Source organism: Scardinius erythrophthalmus (assembly GCF_964197995.2).
Source record: "Scardinius erythrophthalmus genome assembly, chromosome: 25".
NCBI classification, from domain to species: Eukaryota; Metazoa; Chordata; class Actinopteri; order Cypriniformes; family Leuciscidae; genus Scardinius; species Scardinius erythrophthalmus.
Genome location: NC_138245.1, coordinates 9,477,384 through 9,491,032, shown reverse-complemented (window position 1 = coordinate 9,491,032; position 13,649 = coordinate 9,477,384). Strand labels below are relative to the sequence as shown.

General features: G+C 37.4%; 1 protein-coding gene across 1 annotated transcript in view; it reads left to right on the top strand.

The window, feature by feature from the left end:
• ttll7 (tubulin tyrosine ligase-like family, member 7) overlaps positions 1 to 13,649 on the top strand; it is a 116,086-nt gene that overhangs the window by 81,323 nt on the left and 21,114 nt on the right. The window contains exon 14 of the mRNA XM_081358645.1: positions 13,515 to 13,601. Within this exon, the coding sequence (XP_081214771.1) occupies positions 13,515 to 13,601 (87 nt within the window). The remainder of the gene's footprint in view (positions 1 to 13,514; positions 13,602 to 13,649) is intronic.

Here is a 13,649-nt window from a genome sequence, read left to right as displayed (position 1 = left end):
TCCAGTTTGCGTCAGTCAGCACCTGTATAATATCAAGAACTGTTATTCACAGTTAAGTGTTTGCTGCTATTTAATGAACTCAGTCTCCCATCTGCTTGCATCGTTTGTTTCCTGCACTTACCTGCAAATAAACACCCTTTGTGTTAGCTACCTTTGTGTTACATCCTTCTGTTTGCTGACAAATATGACGTTTTTTATAATAAAATATAAAAATGTAATTAAGCAATGTTTTAAAGGGGACCTATTATGCCCCTTTTCACAAGATGTAAAATAAGTCTCTGATGTCCCCAGAATGTGTATGTGAAGTTTTAGCTAAAAATACCCAACAGAATTTTATTTACAGCACGTTTAAATCATCATTTTTTCCTGTGAAAAACACACTGTTTTAGTACTTCTCCTTTAATGCTAATGAGCTGCTGGTTCACGGCACAGGGGGCGGAGCCTAAGCAGCCGCGATCAGAGCCAGAACAGTGAAGATGATAATAATAAAACAGACAGTCACAGTAATGGTGTTCATTTCGACCATAAAAATGCCTACAGAGTCAGAGAATATATGCTGTATGGAGTTGGAACAGGTATAACAACCTATTTGGCATTGCTTGTATACACTATTAATGCAAGCCTGCTGTAGGACTCCGTCTGACGATCTGAATTGTCTGAATGATGACACAAAATATACTGATGAGTTTAATAAAGTTTACTGTATGTCACACAAAAGATGAAGCATCAGTTTTTCTTCAGAAAATCACTGTTAGAGCTGAGTAAACAGTATAAGAAGTGCATAAGTAACTTACATAAATTTCTGTAGAGTTGAGGGAGCATTTTCTTTAAAAACAAAATGAATCCACCTCGTCTTCAGTGGCTGGCAGATTTCAAGAGTAGAGAGAGCTATGTGAATGAATACATCAGCTACAACACCTTCAACGCTTGGGAGATGCTTAGACGCTTCTCGTGAGTGCATTGCTGCAGCAATATCTGATGTGTACAACTCGCAGTGAACTCGATCAGGGCGGGTCTAAGTTATAACGGCAGTGTCAGTCAACACTCGTGGGTGGGGCCTGTGGCTTTAGTGATGTCACTAAAGCCACATTCTGAAAACAGGTCGTTTGGAGAGACTGCTTATGATTTATGGGGATTAAAAAAAAAGGAGTGAGTGGATTTTTATCATTGTAGGGTGGTTGTGTACACACACTGCCAACACACATTTATGTCCAAACACCATACAAAAGTGAATTTTGCATAATAGGTCTAAGGCATAATTAAAAGCTTTATTAGCCTTTTATACAAATTGTCCCACTGCATTTCTGAGCATTTTTTTCTCTTTATTTATTTTTATGAAAGCCTCTGCTCTCAAATTCTCTATTCAGATGGAGTTCATTATTGTGCTCCGCAACCTCTCTGAAACCTCTGGATGTTCATTTTACAGGGAATTTCAAGGCCAGATCTTAGTACCCATGCAAATGAATGTGGCATATTGTTGGAAGGGTTTCATCCTCATAGCACACATTGATGGAATCTGAAGTCTAGCATTGGAGTGGGGTTGCGCATGAGTTTGAATGAAGATTGTTGTTAGGAAGGTTGTAGTTTTGAGTCAGGAACTGACTGTTGATATGGCAGGGGAGTGTGTGAGCCATTTTCTACGGAGCTAGTGTCTGGCTTATTTCGGCAAGATTCAAGAGCCCTGAGTTTGTTCCATTGCCTTGTGGGTTTTGACCTTTTTGTCTGTCATTGTGTTTATGTATTGTAGCTTTAGACTTTCAGCAACCCTGAGCATTTAACATTAGTCTAGGGCCTGTCTAATTCTCACAAATTTACAGAGAGTTTGGGAAGTTACTCAAAATAAGTCATTAGTATTACTAATTACTAATTACTTTTCTAGTTTTTTCATGGAAATACTTTAGTAATTACTCTGTCTAAACAGCAATCACATTTATCTTTACTGTCGCTGCAAATTTGGGTTGCTCCAGAATCACTGGATTACAATAACCAGCCAAATTTATGTCAACTGTGCCTACTCTTAAAAAAAATAAAAAAGGTTTATTTAGATTATTAAAATGTTCTTCACACTAGGATACCACAAAAAAAGTCATTTTTTTAGAACTGTTCACTGAAAGGTTTTTTGGGGAACCCAAAATTGTTCTTCTATTGCATAGATGAGAAAACCCTCTTAACCGTTATTTTTAAGAGTGTATTTGGTGTTCTAAAAATTGACCCACTCCATCATGTTAGAGTAAAAAGGAGAAAGTGCTATGCCTATTATTCCTAAACACTAGAAGAACTATCAAATGTGGGGAAGTCTGTGTGTAGCGCTTGTCTCCCTATATATTCTTAAGGATACGCTCATTACAAATGAGTGGCTGCGGTTTATTTTTAAGGACCCTGATCATTTCTGATCTTAACAGTATGAGAGGTACATTTCAGCTTGAATTTTATTTTATCTGACATAATGTAATGCAGTCGGTGCAAAAAGGCTGTTTTTGAAAGATGCAGCAGGCAGCAAGGGCAGCACAAACTATACTGGACCTGAAAGCAAACTCACAGTTCATGGCTTGAAGCAAAGCATTGTCTCTCATTTCATATGCAAAGAAGCATTTACATTTTAGAAACACAGCAAAAAAAAAAAAAAAACGGTCAATATAATGCCAAGGATCACAGAGAGGATGGAAAATGGTCATGAAAATCTAATTGATGCCACTAAAAATTGTTAGTAGCCAATGACTTCTCAGATAATTTAATATTATACAACTTTTGTTAATAAAATGATCTCAGGGACTGAGACTGACAGATATCAGGGACTTTCAAATCAGATTTTCTCATGTCCACAGACTAATATAACATTGTTATTAGAAAAATCAAAAAATGTCCAAAATTACATTTGATTAAGGTAAACAATAAATTCCGTATGTCATTAGATAAATGGACTTAAAGGGATAGTTGATGCAAAAATGAAAATTCTGTCATCAATAAGGTTGGATTAATCGTTACATGGATTACTTTTTGTCCTTTCTGATGCGTTTTGGTTTTGTTTTGTTTGCTTGGACTTTCAATGGATGGAATGAAATTATGAGATAATATTGAACACATCTTTGTGTTCTGAAGACGACCTGAAGACTTATTGGTTAGAAACGACATGAGGGGGATGGCAGATTTTTATTTTTCAGTAAACTATACCTTCAATGATTAATTTATTACTCTAGTGCAGTAGTTCTCAACCAGGGGGCCTTTGCAAGCTTCAAAGGGGGCCGCAGGATGTAAAAAAAAAAATATATATATATATATATATATATATATATTATATATATAAATTAATTAATTTTGACTATATATATAAAATTACTTGCCCCCTTGGTAAATATGATCAAAGATGGCTGTAAAAAATAAATCTGCATTGTTAATCCTTTTGATATTTTATTTAAAAAAAATAGCAAAAATCTAACCTTTCATTGAAGTAAAAGAATTGAAAGTGGGGGGAAATCACATTATGAAAAACATGTTTTTCTCCAAAACACGTGGGAACAATTATTTGCCCCCTTTTATTAAATACTTTTTGTAACCTCCTTTTTCTAAGATAACAGCTCTGAGTTTTCTCCTATAATGCCTGATGAGTTTGGAGAACACCTGACAAGAGATCAGAGACCATTCCTCCATACAGAATCTCTCCAGATCTCTTCAGTTCAGCCCACTCATTTTCTATAGGGTTCAGGTTTGGGGACTGGGATGGCCATTGCAGATGCTTGGTTTTGTTTTGATTTTGATGTTTGATGTTTATTTTACACATGGGGTAATTTTGTACCCCTGTGTGCACCGAACCCATCTTAAAGGAGAACTCCGGTCAATTTTAACATTGAGCTAATTTTTTTGTACATTTGGAGTGCTGTCAATACAGAGAACAACGACAAAAATCGGTGTTGCCTACACCGAGTTATTCTATTTTTAAAATTTGCACCCTGTTGACTTCAATAGGGCAAGTACTAAACCTGCTTTTAGCCTCTTAACATCCTTGATGTGTCATTACAAGTGCACAGAAAATGTGAGTGATTCCTTCTGAGTGAACACGAGTGAATCTGACTGCAGTAGATGTGAAAGAAATGTATAAAAATGATGTTATTTAAGCCAGCGCAAATACCTTTGTTTACATCCTGTTTTCGGGTGAAGTCCAAAGTAGTCGATTGCCGAGTTCACGCGCATAGGTTTAGTACCTATGATCACGCGCGTGAACTCGGCAATTGACTACTTTGGACTTCAACCGATAAACAGGATGTAAACAAAGGTATTTGCGCTGGCTTAAATAACATCATTTTTATACATTTCTTTCACATCTACTCCAGTCAGATCCACTCGTGTTCACTCAGAAGGAATCACTCACATTTTCTGTGCACTTGTAATGACACATCAAGGATGTTAAGAGGCTAAAAGCAGGTTTAGTACTTGCCCTATTGAAGTCAACAGGGTGCAAATTTTAAAAATAGAATAACTCGGTGTAGGCAACACCGATTTTTGTCGTTGTTCTCTGTATTGACAGCACTCCAAATGTACAAAAAAATGAGCTCAATGTTAAAATTGACCGGAGTTCTCCTTTAAGTGTTTGCTGGCAAAAAAGCAATTTTTTGTTTGTTTCATCTGACCATAGAACCCATCCCGTTTGAAGTTCCAGTTGTCAGTTACTTTTCAAACATTCTATGGACAGATGAAACAAAACAAAACAAAAAGAGTTTTTGGCAGCAAACACTTAATATGGGGTTGGTTCATACAGGGATAAAAAAGTACCCCATGTGTGAAATGAAATACTCTGCTCTATCTTTAATGTTGTGGGCCTAATTTTCTGCCAGAGGTCCTGGACATCTTGTTCAGATACATAGCATCATGGTTCCGATCAAATACCAACAGATAAAAAATCAAAACCTGACAGCCTGTGCTAGAAATCTTATAATGGGCCATGTTTGGATCTTCCAAGGACAGTGATCCAAAAACATTAAAATCAAAACAAAAATGGGTCACCTAGCACAAAACCAAGCATCTGTAATGGCCATCCCAGTCCCTGACCTGAACCCTAAAATGAGTGGGCTGAACTGAAGAGAAGAAGCGCCAACATGGATCTGGGAATCTGAAGGATCTGGAGAGATTCTGTATGGAGGAATGGTCTCTGATCTCTTGTCAGGTGTTCTCCAAACTCATCAGGCATTATAGGAGAAGACTCAGAGCTGTTATCTTAGAAAAAGGAGGTTGCAAAAAGTATTTAATAAAAGGGGGCAAATAATTGTCCCCAATGTGTTCTGGAGAAAAACATTTATCTCATAATGTGATTTCCCCCCCCCCCCCACTTTAATTCTTTAACTTCAATAAAAGGTTAGATTTTTGCATTTTTTTAATAAAATATCAAAAAGATAAACAATGCAGTTTTATTTTTTACAGCCATCTTTGATCATATTTACCAAGGGGGCAAATAATTCTGTCCAGCACTGTATATATAATATATTAAAATAATCTAAATTAAAATATTAAAATAATATAAACACATAATAAACACATACAGTCACAAAATGTTTATTCCTTTTATATTCCCTTTTATATAATATTTTTTTTAATAATAAGAAGAATAACATACAGAACATAACTTCTGGAAAGACAAAATAAATTGTGGTTAATTCATATATTTAATTAAGCATGCTAATTAATTCAATATAAAAAAAAGAAAAAAAAAGAAAAGCAGCTTTATCATAATTACAACAGAAATACCAGAAAAATATCAGCATATATTGAATACTGTGTTGGACAACTAGGGGTCTTTGAGTCAAAAATGTTGAGAACTGCTAGTGGTAATATTTTTTTTTTATTTTGAGTGCGACACAATCTTTATACTAATATAACATTTTATTTTAAAAACCAAATTTGTTCTGTACATCAGTAAATGTATAAAAGGAATGGCGATGTATTTGTTTGCATTTTGTTTCTTTCAACACAGGCTCATTGGAAGAATGACATTTTTGCAAACCTCAAAAAACTTACCAATACAAATCCATGGATTTTCCAACTGAAATTAACACAAAAGGCAGTTAAACAGCAACAACTTTATTTCATTTTCACACAAAATTGTGATTATAGGGGCAGATTATCGCTTAATAAAGACTTATTTTCACTTGGTTCCTCGCACAATACTATATTATGACCTCAAACAGTTATATCATAGTGCATAATTTGTAAACTAATAAGTTTTGATGTTTGCATCATCACATAACCAGCTCCATATGTGTAGCTTTTCCCATGCAGTAGACTTGCTCAGTAGCTCACCTGGTAAACTCGGGTACTCAAGTCACATGAAACTCAAGTCTTGATAAAAGAGCTCAAAGACTTGTAGAAGCAAGATAATATATCATGGTTGCTTCAGCAAATCTGTTTTGATGTAATGTTTGCTGTTTGTTTATAATATCAAGCATGTTAAGGAAATGTCGCCACAGGCACGTATTTCCAATGAGCCTGGGTTGATTTCTTTAGAACGCCTAACAAGCTGCAAACAGCTGTGTGCGGGAGAGAGCGTTGCTCTGTTGTTACCTTGCTTTTCACAACCACAACCAGCACTCAGTAAAACATTAACAATGGTAATTTTCAGCATTTCACCGCAACTTATTGTAACACGCTGACAAAATGAAAACTCCTGTTGAAGATGCGTCCTCTGCATTAGACACACACCTGACTTAAAAGAGAACTCCGGTCAATTTTAACATTGAGCTCATTTTTTTTTGTACATTTGGAGTGCTGTCAATACAGAGAACAACGACAAAAATCGGTGTTGCCTACACCGAGTTATTCTATTTTTAAAATTTGCACCCTGTTGACTTCAATGGGGCAAGTACTAAACCTGCTTTTAGCCTCTTAACATCCTTGATGTGTCATTACAAGTGCACAGAAAATGTGAGTGATTCCTTCTGAGTGAACACGAGTGGATCTGACTGGAGTAGATGTGAAAGATATGTATAAAAATGATGTTATTTAAGCCAGCGCAAATACCTCTGTTTACATCCTGCTTTCGGGTGAAGTCCAAAGTAGTCGATTGCCGAGTTCACGCGCATATGTTTAGTTACTTATGATCACGCGCGTGAACTCGGCAATCGATTACTTTGGACTTCAACCGAAAAACAGGATGTAAACAGGTATTTGCGCTGGCTTAAATAACATCATTTTTATACATATCTTTCACATCTACTGCAGTCAGATCCACTCGTGTTCACTCAGAAGGAATCACTCACATTTTCTGTGCACTTGTAATGACACATCAAGGATGTTAAGAGCCTAAAAGCAGGTTTAGTACTTGCCCCATTGAAGTCAACAGGGTGCAAATTTTAAAAATAGAATAACACGTTGTAGGCAACACCGATTTTTGTCGTTGTTCTTTGTATTGACAGCACTCTTAATGTACAAAAAAATGAGCTCAATGTTAAAATTGATCGGAGTTCTCCTGAGAGGGAGTAAAATCTTTCCGTGGCAGGGGCAGCTGCCACTGGCGCCTGTCACTCGACCTGCCACCGCTATATGCGCCTGTCACTCGACCTGCCGCGCCTGTCACTCGACCTGCCACCGCTATACGCGCCTGTCACTCGACCTGCCACCGCTATACGCGCCTGTCACTCAACCTGCCACCGCTATACGCGGCTGTCCCGCGACCTGCCGCGCCTGTCACTCGACCTGCCACCGCTATACGCGCCTGTCCCGCGACCTGCCGCGCCTGTCCCGCGACCTGCCACCGCTATACGCGCCTGTCCCGCGACCTGCCGCGGCTGTCCCGCGACCTGCCACCGCTATACGCGCCCGTCACTCGACCTGCCACCGCTATACGCGCCTGTCCCGCGACCTGCCACCTCTATACGCGCCTGTCACTCGACCTGCCACCGCTATACGCGGCTGTCCCGCGACCTGCCGCGGCTGTCCCGCGACCTGCCGCGTCTGTCCCGCGACCTGCCGCGGCTGTCCCGCGACCTGCCGCGCCTGTCACTCGACCTGCCACCGCTATACGCGCCTGTCACTCGACCTGCTACCGCTATACGCGGCTGTCCCGCGACCCGTCACGGCTATACGCGCCTGTCACTCGACCTGCTACCGCTATACGCGGCTGTCCCGCGACCCGTCACGGCTATACGCGCCTGTCCCGCGACCCGTCACGGCTATACGCGGCTGTCCCGTGACCCGTCATGGCTATGCGCTTACGCTTACCACTCGATGATGATCCGTCACAGCTTTATGCATCTGCCTTGCGTCCCATGAGCGTTAAATGCGCCTCTCACTCGAAGTCGAACCACTGTTTGTGCCTGTCACGTGACCTGAAGTTAGGCTACTGTTAAAAAAACAAAGATGACCTGGAAAACGCATCCCGATTTTGAATGTTTTTTTTATTAAAATCTAACACTGTTTAGGTTAGATTTGAAAAGCAGACAAGACATGCCAACATTGCTGGGAGTGTCAGACCAACTGCAACCAGCAATTAAACACTTTTTGGAGGATTTTGGGCATATGGCTGAAAAATCAAACAGTAGCCTAACTTATGGTTAAATGGTAGCCTATATCATTTTCGACCAATAGGTGGCGCATTACGAAATCGATGTAATGTGGTCAGAGTGAGGTGACAATGACAAACCTTACCAGTGGCATTACAATAGGCAGATTTATTCAAAAGTTATCAACATTTTTGGAAAATATGTATAACTTTTGACCAGAGGGTGGCACTGTCTTGAAATATTTTGAATATCCTTTGAATTACAAAATAGGCTACAATGAAATAGCTTGGCCGTGACTAACGTCTCAGTAGGCCAACATTAGCTAGTGCAAGTTTACCTTAAGATAGCATGCAGTGAGGTTGGCTTGATATAGCAATGATTATTATTACTATATTAATTATTATTATTATCATCATTATCAATATTATTATTGGTATTATTATTATTATTAATTTATTATTTATTAAGAAGTCTTATTTCGACATAAGTCGTTATTTCGACATAATATATTATTTCGACATAATATCTCGTTATTTCGACATAATAAGGGGACATTCTAATCTGCATTAAGCCACATTAAGTGTTCTTAATGTTTTTCTATGGGAGGAAAATGCTTAACGTGTAATTAAACTTTGCGTTCATATTCTGGGCTCATCTGATTTTTTGTACATAGCATATCCTACTTTGTTATGATTTTAGTATCATAATGATTAATAAATGCACGCACAATTATCCATGAACTTGATTTGAACAAATGCCTTTCATGTGTGCACAGTTCAGAATTAAATGAATGTGCAGCAATTTGTACAAATACAGATAGGCCTACTATACTGTTGTAGCCATTAAATACGTGCATTTAGTTTCATATTTGTTAAAATATTATAGTATTATTTTTTCCCATTTACGTTGATTTATGAAAAGTGAACAGCACAAGTAAGAGGATGCACAATATATATCGAGAGACATGGAGCGGATCAGACATGATTTTGACCACTTTATTAAGTTTTGTTTTGTAGAAAACCTTTCTTTAAAGTGAATTTCGTTTTGTATAAATTGTATCTTAATTTTAATAAATTTTTCATCAACCAATTATATTTTAGGCAAATATAACGGACAATATAATCATGGAGGCGCCCGTGCAGTGCACTTGCATTACACGTGAACTGGAGCGCATCTCATCCTAACTTAACGAAACTCAGTGTATGCCTCACATAGACATGAGAAATACATCAAATACACCAAGCTTGAAATGTCTTTAAACGAAATAATTCAAAACGAAAAGAAAAAGGCTACTCTGTGATTATGTAATCCATTATGTGCATTTCTCTCTGTTGGCGCGTTCACTACGAATATGGCGATCGTCAACTTCATCTTTGCAGCCAACACTGCCAGAAAACACTAGTTTATTAATAAAAATCAATACACGCGTCACCGGATTTACAAATGCCCATCTTGCTTGTTGCACGCACACATATTATGTCGGAATAACGAGATATTATGTTGAAATAACATTATTATTAATAAAACATCTTTTCTATTTGATTGAATGCTGAATATTGCGCTTGTTCAATTTAAAACAATTAAAACTTTAATTGTGGTCATTAAAATAATTGAATATTATAGCTAAATATTTAGTGGGCAAGTTTTGCTCATTTATATGGAAGCTTGTTTCCGCCACTGAATAATAAATAATAATTGCGACTTTTTATCTCACAATTCTGACTTTTTTCTCACAATTGCGACATATGAAGTCAGAAATGTGAGAAATAAAGTCGCAATTCTGAGAAATAAAGTCGCAATTGCGAGATATAAAGTCAGAATTGCATGATATAAAGTCGCAATTGCGAGATATAAAGTCAGAATTGCATGATATAAAGTCGCAATTGCGTGTTATAGAATTGTGAGAAAAAAAAAGTCCGTCTTTTTTCCCCTTATTGGACTTTATATCTCACAATTGTGAGTTTATATCTCACAATTCTAAGAAAAGATGTCAGAATTGCGAGATATAAACTCACAATTGCGTGTTATAAAGTCAGAATTGCGTGATATAGTCGCATTTTGCGAGAAAAAAAGTCAGAATTCTGACTTCATAAGACGCAATTGGGACTTTATTTCACGCAATTCTGACTTTATATCTCGCAATGCTGACTTTATAACACGCAATTGCGACTTTATTTCACGCAATTCTTACTTTATATCTCGCAATTCTGAGAAATAAAGTCGCAATTATCTTTTAAAATGTTTTATTCTGTGGCGGAAACAAGCTTATGTAGCCTATATTATGTATGTATGCAGCTCCCCCAATGATCTAGCACCCCCTCAGCACATGTTAAAAATTCTCTGGAGCCGCCCCTGGCCGTGACAGGCGAGTATAGCCGTGACAGGTCGCGGGACAGGCGAGTATAGCCGTGACGGGTCGCGGGACAGCCCCATATAGACGTGACGGGTCGCGGGACAGGCGAGTATAACCGTGACAGAAAGCGGGACAGGCGAGTATAGCCGTGACGAGTCGACTGACAGGCGAGTATGGCCGCGACAGGTCGTGGGACAGGCGCATATAGCCGCGACGGGTCGCGGGACAGGCGCGTATAGCGGTGGCAGGTCGAGTGACAGGCGCATATAGCGGTGGCAGGTCGAGTGACAGGCGCCAGTGGCAGCTGCCCCTGCCACGGAAAGATTTTACCCTTACTGGTTCTCCTTTAAGCTATTTCATATGTTCCCACCATCCCTGCCATAAATGATGCTTAAGGCCTATCTAAAAAGAATATCCCCAAAATTGACCCAAAACAAGGTAACAAAAACAAATTTCATAAACATCTTACGGTAGCAAACACTGGCAGATATTGACACATCACCTGCATTCAGAGTGTTGGCTTATTGTGGGCTTTTTTCTCTTTACCTACTGCCTTAACAATAAGTCTCACTCTGAATTTTGGAAACAATGGAAGGCGGCGATGAGCAAAAGAACCGAGTTTAATGCACTTAAAATCTCTCTCCATCTGAGCCAGAACAACAGATCAATGCCTGGCTTATTGAGTTACAGCTGGGATAATGTTTCTGCTTGAAAAGCATGCAGCATTTGTAATGGAGAAACATCAGAGTCACATCAGAGAAACATAAAAAAAATTGTTGATTCAGAAGCAGATTCAGAACAGTATTGATCAAATTCTTGAGACTGTCACCAAAATACATTTATTGTTTGTTTATACCGCTGCATGCCTGCCGTTTTCTCATCTGAGCTACTGTCATTATCCAATCTTGTTTTGTTTGGACTGAATTTATTTGTATGAACCAGTTGACAGACACTGAGTCCCTTTTTAGATTAAAATGTAGTTTTGGATTCAAAGCTTAATAATATCTCTCATGTCAAATGACTAAAATATAATTTTACACTGAAATATACAAGTTATTTTTGACGTTATTAAATATTAATTAAAATAATAATGGTATTAAATTGAAAGCACCTAATGTGTTTCTAAATTATTTTGATATTTATAAATTAAATTTGCAACGGTGGTATAATCATTGAGTTAGTAATGAAGAAAAAGTCTGTATTAAAGTTTACAGAGTGAAAGGTGTACATAATAGACCATACAGATAATTAGATAAAATAAAATATATTTATCAAATGAACCTGGGAATTTATGACTACATCAAATACCCAATTAAATGCACCAATTGGTTAGAATAACGTGCAAATCAGATAATTAAAGAGAAAGGCTAACCTTTTATAAACCTCAATAAACTGGTCTGGTTTGGTCATAAGTGTTGGAGTATGTCATGCCGATATCAAAAGAACTGCCTGAGCCCCCCAGAAAGAAAGTTGTAGAGGCTTATGAGTCTGGGAAGGGATTCAAAGCCCTTTCCAATATATTTTAAGTCCACTATTGTAAGTAATCTACAAATAATGGTTTCAGACCACTGGCAATCTGTCCAGGCTGGTCTGTCACACCATTCATCCCAAGAGCAGAGTGCAAGATGTTTCAGGATGTCTTAAAAGAACTGTAGGGTGTCATCAAGGGATCTGCAGGCAGCTCTAGGAACAGTCTGTGTGAATGTGCTACTGTTGTGGAAGAGAAATACGTTATTTTAAAGACCGCTGGATTTATCAAAAGTGTTACACTATAATTGGAATCAGAATTTTTAATCATACTTAATCATACCAATAATTAGTTTTACAGTGTTTTAAATTGACTGGTGTTGCTTGCCTGAATCATTCGTTTTAATTCATAAAATATAATGGAAAATGAATTGGTCATTTTAGAGGTAGGATTTAGTAATCTGTGATTTGTAATACCATGGAACTTTAAATTTAGAGTCTTTTCTCATGTGAACTGAGCAGTTGCAGTGAACCCATACTTCAAAGTCAACAACAGAGTGCTTTATTTGAAAGAAATGACAAGGAAGAAATGCCGAATAGATTATGATGTGTTAAACTCAAACTGTGGTTCAGATACAGATTCCAGATGGATTCCTGAACTCGAAACACATGGCTTTGATTTAAAAGAAGAAGAAATTGTTTAGGTGTCATGCAAAGTACTGTTTTGATTTAGGACATTTTTCCAGAAATTACTCAATTTGATTACTTATAGTTTGCACAAGATAATAATGTGTTTAAAATATTTTTGGAATGAAGAGGCCTCACTAAAATTATATATATATATATATATAGTATTTTTTTTGCTGATTTCACACTAATAGTATGAGTTGTAAGAGTTGTATTCTGATTGTTTTAGATTGGTATTTTATCTTGATCTTTATGTATTTAATATAGTATCGCTTCATAAGGGTCAGTTAGAGCATCCATTATTTCATCCAAATAATTTGATTTAAAAATATACATTTCACAGCAAATATTTGGTTACAAACAAACAATATATGACCAGTATGCAAATGGATTGATTTTGATTGTTAAAAATAATCACCAATATCAATATGCACCAATAAATCAACACATAGTAATATACAATTTATATTATGTGAAAAACAAAGACAATCTTATGCATTTGTTTGTGACTTGTTCTGCAGGAGGAAGATATCCTAGACCTCCTGGAGCAGTGTGAACTGGATGATGAGAAACTGTTGGGAAAAACCTCTAAACAGAAAGGTTCTAAGGTACGTAGTCACAAATGTAGATAAACTCACTTTTTTAATCTAAGGAAT